Raw genomic sequence first — 26750 nt, forward strand, 5'->3', positions numbered from 1 at the left:
AGACGACGAATGTAACGGTGATCGCTCCTTCCTTCCTCGCAGGTATGAAGGCTCGCAACTCCTCGGAGAACCACAAGGACATGGTGATGAGCGCGGTGACGTCCCCGACGGACGTGTTCTGCTCGGTGCCCGGCCGCCTGTCGCTGCTCAGTTCCACGTCCAAGTACAAGGTCACCGTGGGCGAGGTGCAACGTCGCCTGTCGCCCCCCGAGTGCCTCAACGCCTCGCTGCTCGGGGGCGTGCTCAGGCGGGCAAAGTCCAAGAACGGCGGCCGCTCGCTGCGGGAGAAGTTGGAAAAGATAGGTCTCAACCTACCTGCTGGTCGGCGCAAGGCGGCCAATGTTACTCTGCTCACCTCTCTGGTCGAAGGTACGTGCTCCTTCCTTGCACGTGCGGTTGCAGCCACGAACGAGGGCTGGTTTCGCCACTGCCCAAGGACTCTTTCTTAGCTCTTAAGCAATGCATCACGTGTCAGAAAACCGTCTCCACACGAGTAGCATATTGCCCAGCCGCTGGGCAGCGGAAATTTAGTTAGCTGAAAGTGTGTCCTATAGAGGCTTGTACTGCACCGTTCGCTCTTGCGGGTTTGGTGCTTAGGGGGTTGCGTAAACAAGCTCAAATTTACCTCGTGCTTGCCATTTGTAAGACCAAGACACGTAAAGTTGACACCTGATGGATGGCGTCCGTGATGGTCTCAAGGTTTGCTGCTCGCCTCAAAGTGGTGCCTCGCGTGCACCAACCGGTGGGTCGTAGTTCACTAGCTCTGAAGCTGGTGCTCTCGGTGTACACAGGTGGGACGTCTCGTACTGTGGAAAACATGCATACGTATGGATCTTAATGACCTGGCCAAGTCATCCAGGTTGCACGGCACTGTCGCATCCACGGAGTACCACCATCAGTCCGGTTAGAGACCCAATCGATGGGCAGCGTGAATGGGTTGCTCTGCAAGTGGTACTCCGGTGCTTCGTACTGAATCGTGTCAGGTCAGTCTGGCAGACCCGTGGGGTAGCGGTGCCCTTTAGCGGCTAGAAGGCATAGCTAGCGGCCTGCGAGGGTATTCCCCGTGTTTTGTCGCAATGGAACTTATACGGGCTGTGCCACAGGCTGTAATAAAGGTCTCCTACCACGGCGGCTTGCGACGAGTGTGACCGTTAGTGACACTGAGTGTGTTGATCTCTCTTGATTGCCATATATAGGGGAACTCGCCTTATATGTCGCCCCTGACATTATCACTGGCTGTATGCCATTGTGCACGTTGTGCAGCGCGAGGCTTAAGTCCGTCGGGTGGTTGTTTGCTCTGAATAGTCGTCGTGAGAACGATGTGCCTCTAGGCGAGCTTCAATGTGATGCACTCCTTCAATGTGCATCAACTCCTTCGATGTGCTTCAATGTGACGCACTCGCGTGCAGTCGTGGGAGCACGTTGCCATCTCGTGCAGTCCAATCTTGACGGCGAGCGCCAAATGGAAAGTTTTTGCATCCCGCTAGGCGGTCCTCAATACTGGCAAATGCATTTTTATTGATTCCGAGATTATGCTAAACGTGTCCTTGGGTTCACGCGGGTACGCGCAAAAACACAAAAACTCGAAGATGGCCTGGGTGCAGCTGGGGTGCGTTTCACATCACCGAAACGATAGCGACAGCAGAAGCCCCTCTAGGTCGACTGATCGACACCCACTGTGTTTGGTTTGGCAGAGCTGAACCTCCTGGATCGATCCTGGCAGAGCTCAAACAGCAAGAACGAAGCGAGCGAAGCAGGAACAGTTCATGCGCGTATCCTGCGCATCTGTTGGGGCCGTACGATTTACGACTAAACAATCGGCGGTCCTCGAAGCGCGCCACGCAGGGAGCACTCGTAATTGGTCGAGGGAGACGCGGCAAGCGGGAGATCATTTGTTCGCGGCTAGGCAACGCCTCTATCTTGGTTCGGGCTGGGCCGGTCGTAAAGATAAGTCAGTGGCAGCGCATCCAGCGCCTTCTGAATATCGCCGATTCTCGGAGAGTCTGCCGCCGCTAAAGGAAGAAGTGCCATACGCTGCACCCAGGCATACTGTCTTCGCGCACGGACCGCTTCTGAGGCATTCACGTCTCGTCCTGAGGAGCCCCGTCGTCCGTACGTTCGGCTTTGTTTGCACCAGCTCTCGGGCCGGAGATTGGACGGGCGCGCGGCGGCTTTGGAAAAAGAGAACCACCGCGAATCGGCGGACTTTTATCCGATTTTTGGCGCTCATGCGCTCCTCTAAACCGTCAACTCTCAAGAAAGCAGTTCTCGTGATCAACTTGCTCTTTCCTGGCATGCCGCACTTTTTTACGATTCCGCGTGTTTTTCTTCTCTCCGTCGGACAAGTGCGTTTCGTAACTTTTCTACCGCGAAATCTTTGATGGCCTATTGCGTCCGATATCCACATCCGATCCGACGTGGCTGCTGTGGCAGGTACGCAACACGCTTGCCTTTTTTTTTTTTTCTGAGTCGCGTTGCGCCATCTGGCGTTGATCGAAGCGCCGCGCCTCGACAACATTCCGCACTTCCGCCGTGACTCGAGTGACCGATGAAGTCCGCCTCGCAATGCGACCTTCGAGGTCGACCGGAGAGAAGTTGTCGGCCATTCGCCACCGATGTCTCGTGATGATCGCTGCCATGTTGCGCAATTAATTTACTGCCCGCAAGTTGTTGTCTGTAACGGTGATCTAGGCTCGGGAGGAGGGGGCTTTGGGGTTGTTAGGTGCAGTGTGTTTATGCCATCCACTGCGTGAATATCGTTGCGATTTAACGTCGCGACAGAGTTAAAGTGGAACGGGGGGAAAGGCAAGCAAAATAATACGCGCACTGCGCTGCATATTGTCAGCGTTACGCAGGTCAGCGCGACCAACCTCAACAGACAAGGCCCCTTAACGCTCCTCCAATAATCAACAGAAATCTGTTGCGTGGCGTCTTTATATTCTTGACGTGCGGCATTTTTCAGATAGCTGCAGTGCGTATACACACGACGGAGCACTCATTGGCTCAAAACACGCGCCTTTGTACTTGCTACATTGTAGGTCTAATGTTGCCATGCAGTTCGAGCGGCTGCTGCATGCTGCTGGGAATCGAACAGATGTGGTTCAAGTACCGCAGTGCGAGCTGCGTACATGAGCTTATATCTCCTGTGAGGAGTCCAGGTGTCTCCCGTGTGGACGCAAGGTGTCTCCTGTGCGGATCCGAAGTCTCTCCTATGTGGAACAAATGAATGAACGATTATAATTTTGTCTCTTGCGTAGAGCCGAGGTGTTTCCTGTGTGGAGCCGAAATCTCTCCTATGTGGAACAAATGAATGAATGAATATAATTTTGTCTTCTGTCTGGAGCCGAGTTGGCTCGTATGTGGAACGAACGAATGAATGAATGAATATGATTTTGTTTCCTGTGCAGAGCCGAGGTGTCTCGCGTGGAGCCGAGTAACGGTTTCAGCCGACGCAAGAATAGCCTTTTCAATACTTCTCGCGCAAAAAGGAAAGAGAAACAGAAAGTCAGATTTGAAAACCCAATTCTATCGGGTCTTGCACGTCTTTCTTGGCGTCTACTTCACTGAGCTTTGACTACAGTGCAACATCGCTTTTCTTGCATGCAGTAGCACCGTAGCATTCGAACTAGCTCGGCAATGTCGTAAGGTTTCCCAATGGCACTGTTATGGAAATTCATTGTTGAACCGTGATTGAGTGCACATCGTCACGCATTAATCAAGGGCTTCTTATTGGGCACTTTGCACGGAACAGGCTTGCTGCTTTTCACGGACCTTTCGTTTCCTTTAAATGTTGAAACCAGACGAAATGACTTCCGGTTGATACGAAAAGCGGAGGCTATGCGATTCCTGTGGGAGAGATAAACGTGTGACCGCGGCGGAGCTGCGACTGCGGACGCCTTGCCACGGTCGCGGACGGTTGCACGCAGGATCCGCTTTGGGGACTCGCCGGGCCAGTTTGTGGCCGTTCAGTGCACCGGCGTTTAATCCTCGGCTGACAGCGGAGCGGTTCACTTGGCAGGTTTTACGGCTTTCCAATCAACTCGCTACTTTATTTAACTCGAAGCACCGGTCTCTTTTCCCTGTTGATTATAATGAATCCATTACCCGAAATTTCAGTACTCCATCGCGGCCTGCGAAATTCTGACAATTATCAGCTCAATAACTTGAATTATTGTCATTCATTCATTCATTCATTCATTCATTCATTCATTCATTCATTCATTCATTCATTCATTCATTCATTCGTTCGTTCGTTCGTTCGTTCGTTCCTTCGTTCGTGAGTTTTTTGTGCTTTCGTTTTTTTTTTTTTTATGGTGAACATGCACATCGTCTGCAGTGTTGTTGGTCTTTAGTTTAGAAACGTCGTTCCAATGATTTTACCAGGCAATTTTGCCTCCCGCTCATCATCCCGGTCTTCGTTTGTCATGCGCGCGATCTAGGCCCCACGTAGGACGGCACTGTATACAAAGACTGGGGCGCGAAGGGTTAATCTGGGCGCTGACTTCCCCTGGAGCTGTTCCTTTTCACGGGCTTCGTTAACTACATAACACTTTATCAGTGTACCAAACTTGTCCGCGAGTTGAAAAGTAGCGCCGTGATTGCCCAGACCTCAAATGATGTTGCGCATGACTCATTGCCATCACTCATCAGTAAACTGTTCGATCATACGGCCATAGAACTGCATACTGGAAACGTTCCTCAATTAGCTCAGGACAACTGCGGCTATAGGACGCGCCTGCCTCGCACGGGTAGCACCCTACTGAGCAACTGGTTTCTTTAACCCGAAGATGACTAGTCTAGCCTAGTGTGTTCTGCTACTGTCAGTAAGGCAGTTGGTTTTACAGTAGCCTTCGATGGTTAACTGGCACACGAACTAATCTCGAGTCTTAAGAGCACATATACGTCGTGGGTGCCGCCTCGGCGCATAGTACGCCGCCCTTTCGTGTGTGCGTGCTCGTGTTCGATTCACACTGGCATGAGCTTGGCTCGTGTAGCGCCTAATCCTGGTTCTTCTGTTTTATTTTTTTTTTCGCGATTTTTGGCCGTTTCCTACCATTTTCCAGGAGTATCTTCTTTCTTTATCCGACAGCTTTTTCTAAGCGACGAAACTGACTGATCCACTCTTCTCTTACGACCTTTATTTCCTTCTCTGCCGCACGCTTAAAATTCTGCCGGCAAAGCGCAAGCTGCCGCGCAGTTTCGCGCGCGAGTAACGGCGTCATCTTCAAAGCGCCTGCTGACAGTTGGGTCGCTTCTAGAGGCGTGTGAAAATCCGCCTAGGCCCCGCGCAATCAGCGCCGCACAATCTCTTATCGACATTACTCCGCGGACCGGTTTCTCCCTCGGCACCGCACAAAGCGAAGTGGATGCGAACTGCCTCCAACAATTCTAAATTCCCGCGCAAAACCTCCGTATTGGCATAGTCCGTCAATGCTTTTCTGGTATTGGGCTGCCAGGAACGAGACATATTATTTGGGTAGAGGCACGTCAACTTTTCCGCCAAGTGCTAAAAGTTCGCCTTGTTTGTTGCAGTCCGCCGTCCCCAAAGCGTTGTCTTTGCGCGTCCAATTCCTCGTCCCACGGCTGCGCACTTAATCGCCGTAAACACATCCGGGTCCCAATTTGCGCGCCAAATTTGACTTCAAGTTTCGACCGGTTTTTATCTCCTCGTCGCTTACGGTACTTTTGTTGTTGCTGCTTATACGTCCGCTTGTTTCGTGGGAAGGATAGCGGAGTACAGTTCGCGCTGTTGTTAGGGTGTCTTTGTTTTGCGGAACCGGGCGTGTGCGCGCGATCCGGCCATGGCCGAATTGGCCGAAATTCCTCGGTGCTGATTTCGAATAGAAGCTCCGAGCACGCTCCGGGCGTTGTGAGACTTTTTTTATACCGTGGACTCACTGCCCTCTTCACACGCCATTGTATACGAGGGCGCGAGATCGCGCGATTTAATCGATCACCCTGGCATAAAACCGATGTTTTCGCAGATCGTAGCCGATTTCCTCTTGAAATCAGGGGGCGTATACGCGCCTGCGTACCTGCATAAGCTCCGCGTTGCAGTGCCGCAATTCCAATTACGACCCGATTTGCTCTCCCTTATACCGCGATCTCCGTCACTAACGTTCACTCTCGTCGCAGACACGCCGGGTAATTGAGCAAATCTTTATTGTGCCGGGGCGCATTATACGGCGCAAGTCACGAAGTTTTCCTTCGAGCGTTTGCACTTTCATCGATAATTTGGTCCGTATACCTGTTGTGCGCCCAATTTCTCTGGCGTGTGTTCTTTGCAGCTTGGATTACAGAAGTAGGATAATGTGGACACTAATCGATGCGTACTAGTTTACTGCCAAATGGAAGAAAAATTGTCCGTGTGCTCTGGTGGTTTTAAGGCAGTGGCGGTCTTAAGTTTGCACAGACATGGTGGAACACACGCAGTTTCTGCGGAGAAGGCAAATAATAACTTGCGTACATTCGTGAAGGAAGCAGTATCTGTAAATTGTATTTTAACACGGAAGTGTTTTATTCCGGGATACACAGATTTCACAAACGTCATATCGGTCACGGAAATGACGCCAGTACAACGAAGCAAGCGGCCTGTACAGGGTGCACCTCTGCACATAGGGTCTTCTTGCGGGGAAGCAACCTTTAGTGCTAAAGAGTACGCTATACTTAGGGTTGTTCGTTTTCGGGTTTTGTATTTTAACACGAAAGTGTTTTATGCCAGGATGCACCAAGAGATCACTGACGTCATATGCGTCCCGGAAATGACGCCAGTACACATTTGCTGAAGCGACCCGCCAGCAGGACGTCGCTCACCAAGCACACTCACGAGACAGCCGCCGACCCGCAAATGATGCTCACTTCAGATTTCGCTGCACATTTCACTTTCGTGTTTTACTGATTCCTATGACAGAGGAATCAACATAACTTCTGAAACGAGAGTATCCCAATTGAAAATATCAAAGCGGCTTTCTTCAGATAAAGACGGTTAAAACGCGAAGCTTTCTCCCGGCCAAAATCCAAGCTGCTTCTGCTGTGCGTGAATGACGCAATCCGATGAACGTCGGCTTCGCAACGCGAGGGATCCAGGTTCGATTCCGACCACGGGAAGCGTTTGTTTCATTGAGGCGCTTGATGGGCATTCACTTATAAGCATCACCGTTTTGTGAAATAATTTGTGTAAAGCTGGCTTTCCTGCAGTGCATTCCCGCTTTTCGACGCCATCAGTGAGGTATAGCAAGGCTTCGCTTTAGAATTAATAATTGGGCTATAGAAATGCTGTGCTCGGTATTCGTAGACACTTTTCAGTGAAACGCAGCCGAAATGCAGTCGCCGACCGTTTTTTTCGGACTCGACGGGAACCGCCGACAAGTTCGAATAATCGGGAGTCCGAAAAAAAAAGGATTCACTGGAAAAAAAAAAAAAAAACCTTCATTGGCCCAACGACTGGAAAAATGTATGCATGTGAGTCTGTACCCACGCACGCCTACGCGCGACTAAGTCCGCCTGTTATTCCGCCAGCGTTTGTTCCCCACTGTAGGCAGACAGTAGCACTGTAAGGGATCGCGCTAGATCAGTATTTGATGCCTCTGGCGTTGGTGGCGCGTCATCATCGGAGTCGCTGTCCACCCGCGCCGGTTCGAGGACCTGGCGTACGATTTCGTCATCATCCAACTCGGCACACGGCAGCACGACACTACCGATGTTGGTGAAACCTTCAAACGTAGCCGCTCCAACATCGACACCGCTAGCACTGAGGTCATCGAAAATCTCGGATGCTGCGGCAGGCGGCATCTCAGCTGTGGCGTTCTGCAGACTCTGTCACTATCCTCGTCCTCAGAGCCAACCTCGAATCCCGCATGCCAAAGCAGTTGCGTATCGTGTCTTGCGTCATTGCCCTCCAAGCATTAGACAGGATGCTGATAGCCGACAGCTTATTTACAACGTATTCACTGTCCACACACAACAGCACACCATTTAGAAGGCGCGATCGGTAGTGCAGCTTCAAGTTCATGATGACACCTTGGTCCGGGGACTGCAACCCACTGGTGGTATTCGGCGGCGAAAAGTCCAAGAGCACCGAAGATGGAGTCCGAAAAATCAAACGGCGTAATGTGCGGCGTCCGAACTATCGGTCCTGGATATACGTGTACTTCAATGGGACAAGTTGCCGTGCCGCGAAGGTGTCCGAATAAACGAGCGTGTCCGAATTTTCGGCGTCCGTATAAACGGTCGGTGACTGTATTCCAAAAGAGCGAAAGGGGAAGGGGGGGGGGGGGGGGGATGCTTGGCAAAGGACTAGCTGCGCCACTCAATGGTAGCTGAGTTACAGGTGGTAGAATGTAGAGCAGTGTCGTTGCCATCTTTGTGGTTGATATATTTTTCCGACGATCGCTTCCTTTCTCTTTTCTTTTTTTTTTTTTTCTCTTATCTTAGTGTGAAACGTTTGGTATCTTTCCGAACCGTTTCATGCTGTTTGGGTCGAGTAAACAGTTCCCGCGAAAACTGTACCACGAAAATGGACGAATGCTCCACCAGACGCTTTGCACTGTCAGGGAAAGGCAACAACATTTTAGTGTCAAGACATGGCTACGAGCAGCCGAATTATCGCGACACTTAGCTAAATTTTCAGGGCTGCCGTAGGACCGAAGCTCCATACAAGCGTTGTAATTTCGGGCACCCGTCGATCGCGGGAGTGATCACATGTACGGGAATTTCGATTACCTCAATGAGTCCCTGTTTTTTGTTGCGTGGAGGACAAGCGACGCCTTCGGATGGGGCCGAAATAAAATGAAGACAACGATGCGACGCCCGGCCAGTTCGGCCGCATTTGAGCGCGTCTCCGCGGCCCGCTGGCAATTAAAACTGGGTGGATCTAAATGGCTGCACTAAGAGGACGAAAGGAGAGCGAAGCGCCCCTTTTGGGCACACATGGGTCGCGCTGTAGCTTGGAACCGACGGGCACACGGGCGCGTTTCCCCGAGACCTCATAATAGCGGCTCGCTGAAAACGGCGCACACCATCACCCTGAGTGCCTGCGTGTAATTGCGTTTGATAAGTGGAGATGGACGAGGGGAAAGGGGAGAGGTGTGAGCGTGGACATGTTCGCGCACTGCGCACCGTATGCTTCGCTCACCTGGTGAGCTTGCGGGCTGGCAGATCCTTGAACACCGTGCAAGGAGATACGTAGCGAGGATCGAGTCATTGTCGCTCTGGGCGATTATTGCGACCAAGTTGTCTCGGTTCTTTCTCGCCGCTTGTTTGCCTCTGCTTTGCGCGTTCTGTTCTTACACGACCTTTGACCTGTGAACTCGCTGGGCCGGCGCCGTGACCGCGACTGCGCGAAACCTTGTTAGGAATAAGCTTTCGTCGCTGCTTGTGTCCAAGGGCGGAAAAGAACAAACGAATCATTCATCTTTCGCAGTGAAGGTTCAAAGACCGCCTCCTACCGACTCTGGCACGAGTGGTCTGTCTATTAACGTTCGCACCATTAGAGAGTTTTAGCGTAGCGTTGCCGTGTTTACGTTACCGTTTACCGTGTTTGCGGGAGTCGACTGCGCATGCGCGAGAGTTACCGCGAACGGTAACTTACCTAAGGCACAGGCTTTACCGTCGACACCGAGCTTCCTGAGCAGACGAAGTGTACCCTCGCGTATTGATTGCAGCAAATGCAGTGCGCTCGGCGCGTTATGCTTGGCACGGCCGATAAAAGTAATCTTACTTGATGCTGTTTATTACGTTTTTTCTTGCTAAATAATGCTCGGCAGAACGGCAGACGACTATTTTTTTCAGATGGGCGAGCAATACGGCCGCCCCTACTCGTGCTAAGCCTTGCCCGCATCAAATAGTTCAGATAAGTTTCTGAGCTCGCAAAGTGCTTTTAGGCCTCCAGAATTGTGCTGGACAAGGTAGTGTAGGTTACTGAGTAATTACTACAAATATTTTCTCAATTTCATGCCTAAATATTTAGCGCGAGGCAAATTCGATTTTACCTTGATTCTAACTCTACTCGGTGGATGGCGCCACCGACACGTTGTTATGGCTACAGTACTCTCAGGGCTACTGTTATTGTGAACGCTTCACCCGAAAAGTGAAACATTCAAGCTACTTTAAACGAAAGCAAATAGATATGAGCATAAAATTATGCGTGATTTGCTTTGAGACTCATTCATCAGATGTCGCTACCTGCTCCATGGCGGCCGAAAAAAACCGCAAGCGGTGTGCCAAAACGTGTCCTACCGTTTTCATCAAACTCCGGGTTCCGGTAACAGGGTAAACGGTAACGCAAACACGGTAACGATATGCTAAAAACACTCTATTTTAGCGTGGATGCTATCCGTTGGGTGGGGATACCCCCCCCCCCCCCCCACACGCACACGCACACACACACACATACACACCTTTTTTTCCTCTGCAGGGATTTGCCCAAAACGGATCCGTACGAGCTGCGATATACGTTTCGATCCAGTAAGCGTATGTAAAGATAAAAAGCAGAAGAGAAACGCTCCCGTACGTAACGCAAAAAAGCGCTGCCCCATGCCAGGTAAACACGAATTAGTTAATGGGGTGCAGTCATGGACAGATGAAATGAGAACACGAAAGTATGAACCACAACACGCAACATTGGAAAATACTGTTTGTGTAGGTGAAATAATGGCGAGCTATTGTTATATTTTTAACGCCAGATTTTCGAGCTTCGTTACTGTAATTATTACACGCGTCAATTTGCCCTCCATGGAAGAAAATCACGCTATTTGTGTTCATAGTTTCGTCATAGCGTTTCATTCGTCCATGAATGTACGTAAAACTTGTGCAGTCGTGAATGAAGGAAAAGTGTAAACGGTACTTGCGGTGAGTGAATCATGTACACCGACTTTGGTACTCCGCTTCTGTTGTCGGGTTTGTAGCTGCGCTGATGTAGGCCGCTGTCGATATTACCAGCAAGTCAGAAGGTCGCTTAATTGGACTACTGTTGAGAAAACTGCATTAAAACGGGAAGACTGACGTACATCGCACCAGGAAAGAACCATAATTATTACAGAAGACAAATGCGCCGTTTAAGACGACTCTAACGGGTCTCAAATTTGGTTTACTGCTGTGAGGTCCGAACGATGTTTAAGTACAGGGGTCTCATCAGTTTCCTTCAGCCTACCAGCCTTCGCAGTAAGCCCTGGAGATAGTAGCGGATGGAAGAACGTAAGGCGAGAACTAAAAATGGAAGAACAGAAAAGTTAGAAACCTACACGCAAGCGCAGTACGCGTCACCACAGCGCGATCCCAGGAATGTTAAAGATGGATTCCCGCTCGCAGTGGCCGATTGGTTAAGGGTATCTCGCCAGCTTTCTGCGGCGGCGGCGTCCTTCGCGAAAGCTTATTTCGACGTGTTCCGCGCGCCTTTTGTACGCCCGCTCGAACGAGGACGCTGTCAGTCAAAAGCAAACGACGCTCTCACGCCCGGCCTGCCCACATCCCTTCGGGGATCCTTTCACTTTTCTTCGGCCGATGCGATGCCTGCTTTTTCGCTTTCTGCGCGCTCTTCGAAGCTGGGCGGCTTCCGAACGTCGCCCACTTTTCCCTTCTGCGTTGTTCGCTTCTTCGGAGCCGTGTCGTCGGCTGCCTTCTTATTTAACCGTCATCTCGCTTGCTTGCCTTGTGCTTTTTCTACGGCGCCTGAGAAACGCGCCTCCCTCCCTTTCCGCCGCCGCTTCTGTCGACGTCCATTGTTGCCTGCCTCGTCTCCGCTTTCCGTCAGCGTCACTCGCGCTGCCCGCGACGGAGATAATACGCGACCCTTGTCATGGGCTTAACATCGGTGGGCAGGAGGAGACAAGCGGAGGTCATCGGGCTGGCTTCCCGGGAACGTGCAAGCCGGAATCCTATGGCAGGCTTAAAAGTCCTTCTCTTCTGCGTAAACCGAAACTTTGTTTGGATTCTGACTTTTTGGAAAGCTGGCAAGGTGGCGTGTGATCCACCGCAGTCTCTCAGTGTGTGTTGTAACCGACGGTTTGTTGTAGCCCGTCTACACTTTTTTTACCGCTCTGTAGACCCAGGGCAACTTTATACCAGCATGACTTCTTGACGAGGACTGATTGACTGATTTGTTGTCTTCACGCAGTCGTGCTGGCATAAGTTCGGATCAAATTTACTTGAGATAACTGATTCCTATGTGCCAGACAATCGAAACGGGGGGACCTGCTGTGTGCGATGCTTAGGGGGGGCCACGGAGGCAACGAACAAGTTTGGTTCATTCGAAAGACTACTCTGTCTCATTAAAAATGACGCCGATTTTATCGCAAACCGTGAGCAAATAATCCAGGTGTTGAGGAGAACGGAAATAAGGGTCATTCACCATACACTTTTTCTCCCCCAGTCCTTGTGACGTCACAAAATGTTTTTTTTTTTTTTTTGCGATTGGCGGCCGCCTACAAAAGCGACCTCCAAAGCAATGCCTGTATGACGTTTTTCTAGTTAGTATGTCTCACCGTCGCACGCCGCCGGGTGCATTTAGTTCCACTTGGTTGTGCCGCTTGAATTCTAACGCGCAGTAATACACCAATTACCATGTTTTCAGTATTAGACCCACTAGCCTCTGCTGACGTCGTGAAACGAGAAATTTGAGTTTTTTAATGTTCCTCGTTTTATCTGGTGCTTAAAAACGTCTTTCGAGGCTAGGATGGAGTTGAATTAGGTCCCAGAAATTAGTTGCGTCAAATTATACGAGGTTGTATTTTCTGCCCATGGCCCCTTCACATGCCCGTCCTCAAAGACAAGGTCCTGTCAGTCGCCGTACCTTCGCGTACAACGTTGTTGGTTTTTCCTTAGCTATACACCAAAAAAAGTACTGACGATCGATAAAAGGTAGTTGATACAAACAGGTTGAATCGGATCAGGCAGGTTTGAAAGCGGTACACCCGCACGATCTAAGTTACACCTGTGGCCCTTTCACGCCAGAATGCGGTTTGTCTACAGACAGGTGATACGACTGTAATGGTGTCCCCATCCATCGTGCACTTCGTGATTTGCGGAACTCCAAGCGCTATTAGGGGCGAAGCTCCTTAGGACCTCGCTTTGTTCGTGGCTTGTACCTTGGCGTCCGTATACACACTGTTGTACATGCCCGAGGAAAATTGGATTGGATTGGACTGGGTTGGATTAAATTGAATTGTATCGGATTGGTTTTGATTGGAATTGTATATTGTACACACGCGTTGTCACTCATTTACATGCGCGAGTGGGTCACGGGTGATTTACAGTAAGAACGATCTCCAGTGTTTCGCCCACTCGTCATGATTCACTTCGTGGAGATGCATGAATTTCTCATGTCGTACCAACACTTTTTCGCCTGACAGACACTGCGAGCACATCCAAATAATCATAGCAGTCTGAAATAAACGTCCCCAGGGGATCGCTGCAGGGGTACATTCGTTGCGCTGGCGTTGGCGCAGCCTCAATCTTTGGGCATTGCATGCAAAGTGCCGAGTGGGTCGCTCTGCTAAAACGATCACTGAGGGATGTGATCGAGAGCTAGTGCCCGCGCTCTCGATATACTCTGTCACGTGCAGAGGAACGCGTGCGCGGCACTTGATACAGTGATTTGGTGCGACTTCCTCGTGGACAACCTCGTCACCACCTTCGCGGTGCTCATTGTTCCCGCAGGCGAAGCCATCCACTTAGCCAGGGACTTCGGTTACGTCTGCGAGACCGAGTTCCCTTCCAGACAAGTGGCGGAGTACCTGTGTAGAAATCACGTCGAACCATCCGACCTCTACCGCAGAAAAGAAGTGCTGCTGGCCACAAAGTGAGTCTTCTGTCGCTCTCTCTCTCTCTCTCTCTTGCAGGTTTGCAGGTTACAGGTTTTCTTAGGCGTGTTTTATTTCGAAATAAAATAGAGGTTGTTTGACTGCTTCCAGAGTAGTCAAGGGAAATTAAGGCATAGTAGCCATTGTTAAAAGATAATGCACCCCTCCGTCTAATGACGACGATGGTTGAACGCGAAGCGTTCTCGTGATCGATTGCTTGGTTGGCCAGTCCCCCACTGCGAGTATGTGCAACTCTTGAGGTACGCACCACTTTTCTAGAATAGCCCCAGCAACTCTCGCGTGTGCCCTCCGTAGGCCTAACGTTTGCGTTTGGGGTGTTCAGCGCGAAATGGCTCGGCGTTCGCTTCGACCATGTCGCAAAGGAGCAGTCGATGAGACGCGCCTCCATAACGCGAGGGACTCAGGCTCAATTCCGACCACGGGAAGCATTTTTTTTTCTTTCACTTCACCCAAGATCATTCATCATCATCGTCAGAGAAATTTGGCTTTCCTGCAGGGCGTATTGCCATACAACGACATCAGTGAATAGACTTAAGCTGCGCTTTTACAGCTAGTTTAGGGGGCATCCCCAAAGCGGAGTACGTTACTGCAAAGGGAAAATTTTATATACCCCTGTCATTCAGTCGTATTGGCTACAATAATGTAACTTTGGTATTCCTGAACCAGGCAGTCCTTTTCATCAAATTTGACATTTTTGAGAGACCTGGATAACTTCACTTTGTAGCTGTACAGCTGCATTGCCGGTGGATGTCAAATTTTCCCTTCGCTCTAACTGCTGCCAGCGAAGACTAGCGGTAAAATGTAAAGGGCTAAGTTGAGTTAAAGCAGAAGCTTACTGCGGACTAGCGCATCGCGCAATAGGCGACTTCAAGGGGAGAGAGGGATGTGACCACAAATTCCCAGACGTGAAGATAATGGAAAGCCGGAGATAGGTCCACTCCTATATTTTTTCTTTTCATTTCAATTAAAGGAGATGTGGCCGAAAACGTACGATACCTTACAAAAAGTTACGATACCCATTGTTAGGCCTCGCCGCCCGATGCGCGGTCCCAGCGCGACGGAATGAAGCCGATTATCACCGATGGCGGGCGCAACGAGCAGCGGAAAGGAAGACAGTGCGCCGTGTATACATGTGTAGAGTTCTAGAGAGGAGACATTACGTGTCATCGCTTCGTCTTGTACCTCCTTTGGTTTTTACGTACCGTGTTAGCTGAAACCCACACTCCCGTGCACAGCAAACCTTAAGTGTCATCTAGCCCAATATTTTATTATTATTCTTTTGCCTCTACCGCCCCTTGTGTCAATCCTTTGGTGGGAGTGGCAACGGGCGCGGGCATTTTATACAGGCGTCGGCTGGTCTCTCTCGCAATCGCCCCGGCTGATGAGCACTACCGGGCCGCTGCTTCCTTCAAATTATGGGGCTCGGCGAAGATGGTGATTTCTCCCTAAATGTAGACTCAGCGTGTTGCCATGCAAAAGGGCTTCCCGGTGCATACTTAACCAATACTTAAGCATATTGCAAAAATATTCATGTCTTCTTCCGCGGCTCACGCGTTGTAGCCCGCGTTTATATGCCGCGATGTTGTCTTTTTTATGCAAGCATTTTGCACACACCCGACTCCGCCACCTTCGGATCGGTGACCTTTCGGAAGCCCACTAATTACTCCGGTCGCGGCCGGGCTGGCCGGGCTTGTCTTGGCCCCTTAACATCACGCGCAAGCGCAGCCAGAGCGAGCCAGCGCGCGGACGACACACGCGCTCTTTCGTTTTCTTCGCCAGAGGCCCGCTGGAAATGCGGCCAAACCGAGCACACGACGTCGCGTCTTCAGACCTATAATAACTCCCCTGATTGTAATTCAGAAGCGCCCGCGGTATTTATTGCAATTACTGGTCCCGAAGACCGGGCTGCAGTCGCGCGACATTCAAGCGGCGTTGGGCGCCTATTTCGCGAACAGCGGCGTCGTGCCGTCGGCACCAAACGACGATTGGCCCGCCGAAGCCGAAACCGAGCTGACGAGAGTTTGGCGGACCGTGCCGCCACCTAGCGAGCGAGCGCGAAAACATTTGGCGCACCCGCGCCGCCTGAAAATGAACGGATAAGCAAAACCTCGCTGATGGATGTGAATAATAACGGCGGGCGCGGCGCAAACCCTGTCATTAGGTCCGCTTAGCGTTTCTTTTCCTCTTTCCTCATTGGCCGAGGTGATTACGTCGTGTAGGGGCAAAAATGTTGGATTGGCCAATCGTATCGTTTTTTTTTTATTATTGCTGGTGTCGCCGCGTGTTTTAAGTCACTCAGGCTTGGCTTCGTATCGGTTGGTTTGTTGGTTTGCGTAGCCACAGACAGTGGCCAGCGAATGTTTTGACGTTGTTACGGAAATTGTTGCCTTGCATGGCATGCACGGACACAGTTCTTCGCGGTTCTTTTCGGCGGTAAAACTGGTCTCTGTTGATGCCTCACTGGTGCTTCTGGGAATGGGTCGCGATTCCCATTGACCTTCTCGCTAGCAATAAGGACCATGTCATTTTCCGGTTAAAGCAGCAGCCGAGGTCTCAAAATTTCAGCACCTAGTTGTTTGTGTGAGTGCGCTAATGCGTCTATAGCGTGTCTTGCTGGTATAAGACGCGACATATTAGGCCACTTCACAATACAGAATTTCCCCACAGTTCGCCAGAGGGAGCAGGCATTTATTGGGCTCTCAGCAGTTAGAAGGAACATTTCTAATGCCTTTGAAATGTTTCTCTACTCGGGCTTTATCACCTTGAGTTAATGGTAGATTTGGAAGCACTTTTAAGTGGTCACCCCCATGCCCTCGTAGCCCTCCACGGCCACATGTTAAGTGGCTCAGACACTTTAACGAGTTCCCACAGCAACGTTATTTTCCTGCTTGCAAGGAGTACGCCTGTAAAAAAAATCTGGCATGGAATATGTCTGACCGCAAGAAACGTACCCATGAGGTTATGCTACTCCAAAAATAATGCTAAGATGAAAGAGACCGAGCTGCAAAAACGAAGGGATCTGCGCTGTGGATCGCTTTGCCTCCCTTTATCGGGTTGCGTGAGAATTTGGAAGTGTGCTCTTTTGATTCACCCACGAGTTCGCTGGGTTCGATCGACTTGGCTTCGATCCCCAGCAGTGCTCAATTTTTTTGCCAGGACCGCTAATTTTTAAAGACGATATTCTTTCTTAATCTACTTGAACCCCCAAAATTTGGTCTGTCTGTCTGTCTGTCTGTCTGTCTGTCTGTCTGTCTGTCTGTCTGTCTGTCCGTCTGTGTTTCCCTCGACCATCCGGCCAACTATCGGGCCAAAAGTTAAAATAATTATTGAACGAGAAGTTTATAAGCCAAAAACCCTCCCGAACCGCTTGATTTGGAAACACACTTCATAATTGTGAACATTTTTTAGTAAAATGGAAACATTAAGCATATCTGAGGCGAGACATCAATGCACAAATGATATTCGCAGTGTTCCTGTGATTGATATTTGCTCAAATGAAAAATACGCGATGAAAACAATATTTTGACCCAAAAATACAAAAAAGCTCGCCCGAGGCTGGACCTCGTGTCAGTGTTCCAAGTTCACGAGTAAAAAAAGGTTCCAGTAGGTGGCGCGAGCAGTAGAACGTGAAAATTGAATTGACTTTAGCAAACCTCCTCGGTGTTTATCGTGGAAGATTCGGAAGGGAAGGAAAGAGCATGAGCGGGGAGCGGGGGGGGGGGGAGGCGAGAGAGGCATTTACGCGGCAGAGACGGCTGAAGACTATCGTCTATCGACGACACTTGTAGCGGAGTGAGCAGATACGCGGCCAACCTTTTACAGTAAAATGTTCTCTCAGGTCGCTTCTATGCACCCGTTTTCGCAAATAAGGGTGGTTTGGTATCTTTTTAGATCGGTATAGGGGCGGTGTGTGGTGCATGAGCACGTTTAACTAGCATTCTGCATGGCACCGGAAGTTCCGGGCATGTACATACTTGGAAACGTAATACTAGTAGTTTAAATAAGTTCACAGCCCTCCTGTAGCGTGAGAACGTCTACTAGGTCAGCATTTATCCGTACCCCGGTCGTACGATACCCCGGTCATACGACGCTCTCTCGTGGTCCCTTGAAAGTCGTATCATCGGGGTTTCACGGTATCGACGTATGGAACGGGCTAGGCGGGAGCGAAGTGCAAGCTCTCCTTCCTTTCGGCGCGTCCTAATCATGCTGGCACTGCCATTTTCTCTTCTCGCCAGAAGCACGGTGAAGGAGTTCGTGGACTTGCTGAACCAGGACCGGTCCCCTCTCTGCAACACGAGGCCGCAGAACATCCTCGAGCCGAACATACAGCGCCACCTGACGCACTTCTCGCTCATCACGCATGGCTTCGGAAGTCCGGCCATCGTGGCCGCCCTGACGGCGGTGCAAAACTTCCTGAACGAGTCGGTCAAATACCTCGAGAAGCAGATCAACACCTACCCCGGCGGCCCGCCGCACCTGGGCTCCGTAGACCCCAAGAAAGAAGACGCGAAGAAGTAGGCCGCGTAGGCCGCGCCCGTCCATAGCCTCAGCTTTAAAATGCCAAGTCGTGGTGTTCCGCCTCGTTGACGATTCAGCTCGGAAAGCGTAGTCGATAAAAAAACATCAAGGATAACCGCAGCCTCCTTCGGGCACGCTAAGAAACACCCTACACTGAACAGACCATTGCCGGCACTACGATATACTTTCATTTTGCGAAGCAATCGCCATATTTTCTATTCCTATCATTGGTCGCTTGGCTTGCTTATATCTCCAGTGTCTTGCAATCGGGTTTAAAGTAACCAGAATCACACAATTTGTCCAGATTTTTAGGGTTCAACTATGATGCAGAGTCGAAATCACAATGGGCTGGCTGATTCGACATAAGAATTGACCCGAGATAAAATGTACCTTGCCCCATGAATACACTAAATGAGCTGCCACAAATCGGAGTGTTATGTGTCACTTGTTTTCCTGGATAGCTTGGTTAAGCTGTTTAGAAGAAGCCGAATTGCACAACTGAAGCTCTGACTATCTAAAAGAATCTTTACTAAAATTTCACTTATGATGCGCGAAAGCAAACGAAAGGATGGTTCGATTGCGGGCGCACATCGTAAACAGCTGTTACATCCGTCATTCAGGCGATAAAAGCAAGCTGAGTTGAAGACCTGCGAGCCTGACTGCTAAGGTCGTCACCTAAGTGTGCGCGAGCTGCTATATGTGCGCGCGAACTCGCGAGAAAGCTCCGTGCAGTACGAGCAAACGATTGAAAGGCTCGAAGGTTTTTCTATTCAGAGGTGAGCATTCTTCACTCAGTAGTCCGGCAAGGGCTTGTAAATCCTTACAACTATACCTCTGCTGTCCCCCACGTTGTACTAGCCGCTACATAATATGTTGGCTCCCTCAACGATCCCTCATGAAACTCTGCAGCATCTGTTGCAGGCAGCATGTGGACTAAATACCCGATAAAGTAAAGAATTTAATCATTTAATAAACCTAAATTCTACTGCAGGCTAACATCTCAAGAGCGCGCCTTGCTCTAAAGAAAAAGAAACAGAGGACTTGTGGCGAAAACACACATTAGTCCTGCTTAATTAACACAATGTCTACTGATCCACACGGAAGAGACTAACGAAGAGCGGTAAACCTAAATTAGATCGGAAATAAAGAGCTGTTACCATTTATTGCTCCACAGCACACAACGTTCGCGTAGTCCTGAAGGAGTTATTACGTTGGCCTGCACTGAATTGTGAAAGCAATAAAAAAAAAGCAGCTCAGTGAGATCCGGCATACTGAAGCACTACTTCCACAAAATTGCCCGGAAAACTTGCAAAGCTCACGGTGCGATTGCAGGCTAGCTTCGAATCGCCATTTTGTGCCATACAAGTGTTTCTTAGCGTGTCCATTTTGAGTGCGGTGCTCCGAATTTTCGCATTGATACATCGGCTACATGAAAACTGCCGTGTTCGAACACGTAAATCGCGAATCACACGTTGCTTGCTAAACTGCTTGCTACCGCTTGTAATACTGGTGTCTGCTGTTTTCAGAGTAGAGGCCTCCCAAATTTGTACAGTATAAGTTCCTTGGCTGTATTTAGGGCGCGAGAGCTATTACGGGGCAAACCTATTACCAGTAAAACCAAATATGCTCATGCCAAAATTGATAGCTGATGTGCATTAAGAGAAAGCAACGAATCCGCTTCACAGGCCCAGAGAACTGTGGTTGCAGTAGGCAAAATTGGAACATTCCAGCACGACATTTAAGAAAAATCGTCCGTGCTCGTTTAATCAGCAAGCAGGATATAGCAAGACGAGTTAAAAGCAATGAGAGGGAACCGGAATCGGCGGTGAACGCAAGGAAGTTTTTCCAAGGCTGGCAAAGCACGATGTCGTCAAGCCTGACTACTTCAATGCTGTGATACGACCATCGGCCGTGTGCTGTGGAAAGGCGACCGGGCGACGCCCACGTGACTAAGGCGGGACGAACAGTGGCGCCCTCTGCATCGCGTCGACGTTCCGGAGTGATGTGGGACGCGTCCTGTCCGCGACCTCTTCTTCTTCTTCTCTCTTCGCGTCCTTCACAAAGAACAGTGGCTGGGGACGTGCGAAAGACTGCAGTCACCTCCGAGCCAGCAATACGTGGGTAGAAGGAATCTTCCACGTCACCAACCGGCGTATCTCTTCTGGGTGCCATATGTGTACACCTCATGGACGTCGCTGCGGCGTGCGCAGCCGTTGTAACCCCACCATCCGTGCGCATTCGGGGGAGGGTTCTCTGGCCGAATGGTGGGAGCTCATTTCGGCCCGCTACGAAGCTTGGGAAGGGGGAGGAAAGCTCAAATTGTTGCCAAAGCGAGTGTTCTCGCCTCCTTGACTCACGGACTGGGATCGAAACTGGAGATTCCCTCGTAGCGGACATTTTGCCTACCCTTGTAGAACGCTGTTTGGCTCTCGCTATCTCTCTTTCTCTCCCTCTGTGTGCTGCTCTTGTCCCTTGAAGGTTTTCTGCGTGATCTTGTCACCTTGTAAACTTGCGCTCACTCTTCTCAGCGTGTTACTCGAGAGGTGCCGCTTCCAGAAACCCGAGCCGTAATCAAGGTTTGTGAATAGGGATCAAGCAAGCTCTCATAGGGTTTTATGAATGCCGGCACAATTTTTCTTGTCGCTGAAATGCTCAAACGTGATCTACAGTGCAGTATTCTCGCGCGTGTCACGGAACGCTCACGCATAGCCGTGAGAAAGTTTTCTTGCCGCATGTGCCATAGTGCTTACGCATTCTTATATCAATTTTAACATCTGTGACCTACATTGTTTGTAGATGCATTTTCGGGGCCTTTAGCAGCATATCATTTATCAATTCATGGGGCATTTTATGATTGACATATTGCATACAACACACTCTTAAGCTAGCGCAATCACACCCACTGCAGTGCCAGGCTTTAAAAATGAAGAAACGTTATTATTCCTCTGCGTGCAAACAGGGGAATCAGACTTTCCACACATTGAACAATTCTATTTGAAACAACATCCATCTAAAACCACCCGTTGATGGAAGCGGCACCTCCGACGCCCTTTGGCAATTGAAGGCAATAATTATCAAGCAATGCACTTCTTATATGTTGTATCTAGTGCGTGTGTGTGAACGTTTCCTTACCGTGCTCTATCAAGCACAAGTAGCGAGTGATAACACGAAGGCAGTGCGGAAGCAGAGGCGGCTCGGATTTCTTGCCGCTTACATTACAGTATTTATGTCGCCACTGCTCTCTGGAGTGCGGCCGTTGCTCACAAGATACCGAATCAATTCTCATCCACATGCCATCGTACAGGAAATTTGTGGGGTGGCGCCAATAGCTTATATTTATTTTTATAGTGCCGTGTTCGCTTCCTTTGATTGTACCTACTGGTGATTATGATGTACTTACCTTTTAAGTTTTATCTTCAAAAGTTTTTTTTTTTACATGAGAGCGTTGCTACCATATCAGCATTAGTTTTTTTTTTCTGGCCATGTTTTATATTGACTCAAGGTGCAATACATGTTCGTTAATCGCAGTCGATTTAGCAGCATACGTGTGCTATTCTCAGTTCGCACTGTTTTGGAAAACTGTTGCTGGCAACCTTTAAGCGTCTCCATTTTTTTTTTTGTGTGTATCACTGTGATTTCAAGCGGTTGTCATGGCTTTTTCTTTCGGCGGGTAAATTGTCCGCTATTTTGAATTTCAATATACAAACTACCTCAGTCGCTTTTGCTAAACTGCCGGCAGATACCTGGTAGCGTTTAAATTCCCTGGAACAGGTTAACTCGCTGGACATGGGTTGATGGACTTCAAAAATGTTCACCGTCAGTCTGTGCGCTTGAGCAGAAGTTTAAAGCACTTATGCATCGTTCGATGCCTGCTGGTAGCGCTATTGCTTGAAGCATAAGTTTTTGTTATGTTTCATTGATACGCAGAATACCATATTGGGCGCAGCATGATAGAAATACCCAGTGTTTATCTGTTGAACTTTGTTTCTCGAACTTAATGAAAGTTCATAATCGCATCGAAACTCAACGATCGATGAGAAAAAGCACACGGACAAAAGCATCTTCATTTTAGCTTCAGCCTTTAAGTAAAAAACGTCCGATCACCAGTTTATAGCATAATGTTTCGTCTTGTTCTGGCTGGTCAAGGTGTTTGAAGTTTTATTGATAACACGGTAATACACCATCGTCAAAGAAGCTCCAAAACTTTTATGATTGAATTAAATGCAAAATTATTTATTTCATATTGATCAACTTTTCACCAAAGAACACAGCGTGGTTGGCTCGGTATTTAACTTGAAAGTGCAAGATTTTAATATGCATATTTTTAATTTCCTTTTCTGAGAAAATATGGAGATGCGCCACCCTTGATAAATTACAAGCTTTTCAGCTTAAATTGCTGAAAAAAAAAGATAAATTTAAATTTGCTTGACCTAGCCATGCCACAAATCTTTATGTAAATATTATATGTACATACCAAGGCTGATTCTGTCAACTTTTTGAGCTCAATTTTATTGGTCTAAAGTTCATTTTAAAAAATGCATAGCTATAGATCTTGCATATTCAAGCATTAAGACGCTATTTAAAAGAATGCTCAATTCCACACATTTAAGTAGCGTGCTCATTTTATTGTCCGGGTGGAAGTGGCAGCTCTCAAGTCTGTAACCACGTTTCGTGTGCGAGGGAATAAAGTGTACATAGAATGAACATACGCGCCAGCAGTTCAATGTTAGCGCGGCAATTCCGTCTTCGTGTGCTAACAAGACAGAACAATCAACTTTCTTCATTACTCCAGAAAGAGATGTATTATTGACTTATCCGTTATTATAATGTTTTCTTTCATTTGAAAAGTGCGCCAGTTTCATTTCACCGATGACATCACAGGTCCTGTTCAATCGGTTCAATTCAAGCTCAGCCGGCGTTCGAAGCTTCAGCTTTAAGTGTCTCATTTTCGTGTCCTAATACTCCGAAGATCCCAGCGTCGCTCAATTAATTTTTCGCAAATTGTGCTATTTGTTTTTCTTTCGAAACCTGTTGTACATAGATGGTAATCATGTCTTGTACTTTTGACATCTTTTTGATCATTGCATTTTTTAAACGTGCCAATTATTCCCTCCCGTCATAATTTCGATAATTTGGGTGACAACTCCAACTTCAAGTGCTCAGCGATTGATTCACCTGCCATGCTGAGGACGCCCACTTTGTTGAGAAATGCGTCATCCACTGCGTTTTACCGCTTTTTATTGACATCTCGCATGTGTGAAATGCAGTAGTTTGGAATCGACCCGGCACGTCATTGTTTGCTTACCTCGGCTCTAAGTGCAATTTTATTGTGTGTTTTTACCAATTCCATTTCTTTCAGCGGATCTATCGCAGTTCAATATTTGTCCGAGCAGCATTAATCGATGACGCATCAATCCTCTCACAAAAGGTTCTAGTCGGTAAAGAAGTACCACTTTATGTGCGAGGTTTTATTATCGCTCATTTTATTCTCCCAACACATTGCGTGCAGCACATCAGATTTTGGTCCGCGTCGCCCCGACGTCTGCATCAGGCCGCTGAGCCTGTTTTTTTGTTTGTTTGTTTAAATAAAAGCAGCCGAGCGGGCTGTAAGGGGCATCGTATATCCCAAACCAATTTCTTTGCCACCGTAAAACATCATAACGCGTCGTCGTTTGTTTCCTTTGCTCCGCTTCACATATTTCGTGTTATGTGCCCACGAGAAACAGCTGGCATATTTGCCCGTCGTTCATACATCGAGTAAACGTTTCAGGCACCCGACGGCAAGTTCCAAGTGTTCACATATCACTGATATTAATGGCAAATTACCCCATTGTTTTGTTACCAAGAAGCCAAATGGCAGCGTAAAGAACACAACTATATCCCCGAAATTTTCTTGTGCGGCCTGATGCATGCACTTCGACCGTGACCCCGATGGTTTAGAGTGCCGTGAATAATTCCAGCGTGTCTTTTTGCCCTGTCGACAGTTTCTGCACGTGACGAGAATCGTCATGCAGTTTCATTTTCGTGGGGTCATTTCTTATGCTTCTGGGGGAAAAATTTTCTTAAGTTGCCGTGCAGTCACGCGTTTGCTGTGGTTAACCTATTAGAGCTCGCCATATCAGCGTTTATGTAATAGGAACGGTAGAGTTCTGCCTGTCTGTATATGTGCCCATTCTTCTTGTGCCTCTGTTCAATTGTTTGTTTATCGGAAGCGTAGGACCGGGAAGGAGCTTTGTGCAGTATGCCTATGTTTTGGCATTAGACTAAAGAAGGGAAAGTAGTGCCACTATGGCACGAACTAGCACAGTATCTTGAATGCGACATATCAAGAAAACCTGAACTTCTAACCGCAGCTGCCCTTTTCCTTTCCTGCTGCTCCTGTCACCGCAGTTCTGAGGTAATGTGCTTTCTTGTGCATTTCGTTTAAGAAACAATGGAAATAGAAGACGAAGCATCGCGAATTCAATGTTGTTTTTTACGCCTGTGTTTGCAGCGCTGTGCGAGAAACGTCTTCCTCTACGAATGCAGTCCTTTTACACGATTCTATTGTTTTCACGAATTGCTCTTGAAGTAGAGAATGTTTTCCTTCAAGCGCTCGCTACTTGTCATTGTGAGTAAAGTGACCGGCCTGTGGAAAATGATGCCTCGACTACTGTCTTACTTTTGGTGTGTGTCCGCGCAATGCCCCCTTTCGACATTCTCCGTCGTTAGACGAGGAGGCTGAGCGCTGTGCGTCACCCATGGCGTGATTACGGCCGACCCTACGCGCTAGTTGTTGTACTGAGAGAGGACCCACCACGCTGGCAATGCAGCTTTTTATCTCATCTATATCACTGCTGGAAGGTGAATAGATAAGATAAATAAGCTTTAGACGTCTCACCACCGTGTAGCTTTTAACGCAGTTTTCTTTTTTGTAAAACACTTCTGTGTCGTTGTAAGCTTAACTTCAAGGTGAAAGCCTTCGATCTCTGTTTTAATGGAATGCGTTGTGAGGTACAGAAAATTGGTGGTGCAAAAAGTGGCCAGGTTTAGCACTTGTAGACCCAGTCCTCACGAGCGAAAGGTCTGTTTGGCCAGGTTTTGCAAAGACTATGCATACAGTGTTTTATGAAGGTTAGGCTGCTGATTGGTTGGATTCAACTTGTCTCCTCGCTGATGCGCACGTCCAGACGGCCCAGCCGGCGCGGCGTTCATGGCGAGACTGTGACCATGCGCCGGCAAAGCAGGCGCCAAACCCTTGCCTAGTCACGTGGTACCGCAGCGGCAAGGCTCCGAGTGAGTGCAGCTGCGACCCCTCTTCAATGGGCATCCCCTAGCATCACACCATACCTGCCACTCTTGTACTCCGGCGGCTCAAGGTCATTGTGACGCGATGAATGACCTTTCGAGTAGAGACATGGCGCAGTAGAGGCTCCTCCCTAAAAGGAGCGCGCGCCGGGAATGGGAAATTAGGGAATTATAGCAGAGCGGAGATCCGGTCCCGGTATGGTACCCGGTACACCTGCGCATGCGCGCAACCAGTTTTTCCGCTTCTGCGCACGCGCACTTGCTCCAGTCGCTTACAGGGTACAGTACCGGTACCGATTCTCCGCTCTGCTATAACTCTCTGTTGAAGCGCCGTAAAAAGGTAGGCCGCTGCACGCACGTGCTTAGCCCAACGTTAAAAGTATCTATAAACGTTGTGCCTAGCCCACCAGTCAACGCTCGTGAGCCGCCGAGACAAAGGAACCAACCGGCGCGTGAGCAGACAGAGCTTCGCAGGGTCCTGTCCGGGGAGGCTACTGAAGTGGGGACGGGCCCGGCCGCAAGGTTCAACAGGAAGTTCTGCAGCAACTCAACAGAAAATCGAACTAGGCTTCAGCCTTCACACTCTCAGAAAGGTCTAAGCATCCCCTTCAGTTTTACTCACTCTGCACGAGTTTTAATGTCCGGCTTTTTTCCCTTCTGTGATCCTCCCTTGCCGGGATGTTCGCGGCGATGGCAGCGTTGATAATTGACGCTGCCGAGAGTAAAAAAAAAAAGAAGTGAATATACTTCATCTATATATAAAATTAAGTGCCCGACTGACTGACTGATTCACCAACGCCCAGCCTAAACTGTTTGACCAATAGATTTCAAACTTCAGAAGTATATTTCTCTCTGGCGTAGGGGCTCACCAACACGGGATTATTGGAATTTGGGGCCATGACAAGGGAATAGGGGGAAATTGTGTTCTCCCAAATTTGTGATGATCTCACTCACCTGTGCATATATCGAGGGGCTTTTTGCTGATACATGTAGCCCGTAAAATTGTCTAAAATGTAGCTTTACGGTTTTGCCCTAACCAATACTAACGGAGCAAAATGTGTTTTTAGAGATCTCCAAATGTATGCTTCACTGCTTGGTACATCCAGTTTGTTTTTGCTTAAAATTATA

General features: G+C 48.9%; 1 protein-coding gene across 6 annotated transcripts in view; it reads left to right on the plus strand.

Annotated features, from left to right (window-relative positions):
* The window catches only part of Tfap-2 (transcription factor AP-2), a 361095-nt gene extending 336119 nt beyond the window's left edge, over positions 1-24976 (plus strand). For all 6 annotated transcript variants that reach the window (XM_077690940.1, XM_077690941.1, XM_077690936.1 and 3 more), the window contains 3 exons: positions 43-369; positions 13654-13795; positions 18053-24976. In XM_077690940.1, the coding sequence (XP_077547066.1) occupies positions 43-369; positions 13654-13795; positions 18053-18335 (752 nt within the window). In that variant the 3' untranslated portion in view covers positions 18336-24976. The remainder of the gene's footprint in view (positions 1-42; positions 370-13653; positions 13796-18052) is intronic.
* The last annotated feature ends 1774 nt before the right edge of the window (positions 24977-26750 follow it).

Source organism: Haemaphysalis longicornis, unplaced genomic scaffold (genome assembly GCF_048455015.1).
Source record: "Haemaphysalis longicornis isolate Haplotype H1 unplaced genomic scaffold, Haemaphysalis longicornis Haplotype H1 scaffold_10, whole genome shotgun sequence".
In the NCBI taxonomy this organism is placed as follows: domain Eukaryota; kingdom Metazoa; phylum Arthropoda; class Arachnida; order Ixodida; family Ixodidae; genus Haemaphysalis; species Haemaphysalis longicornis.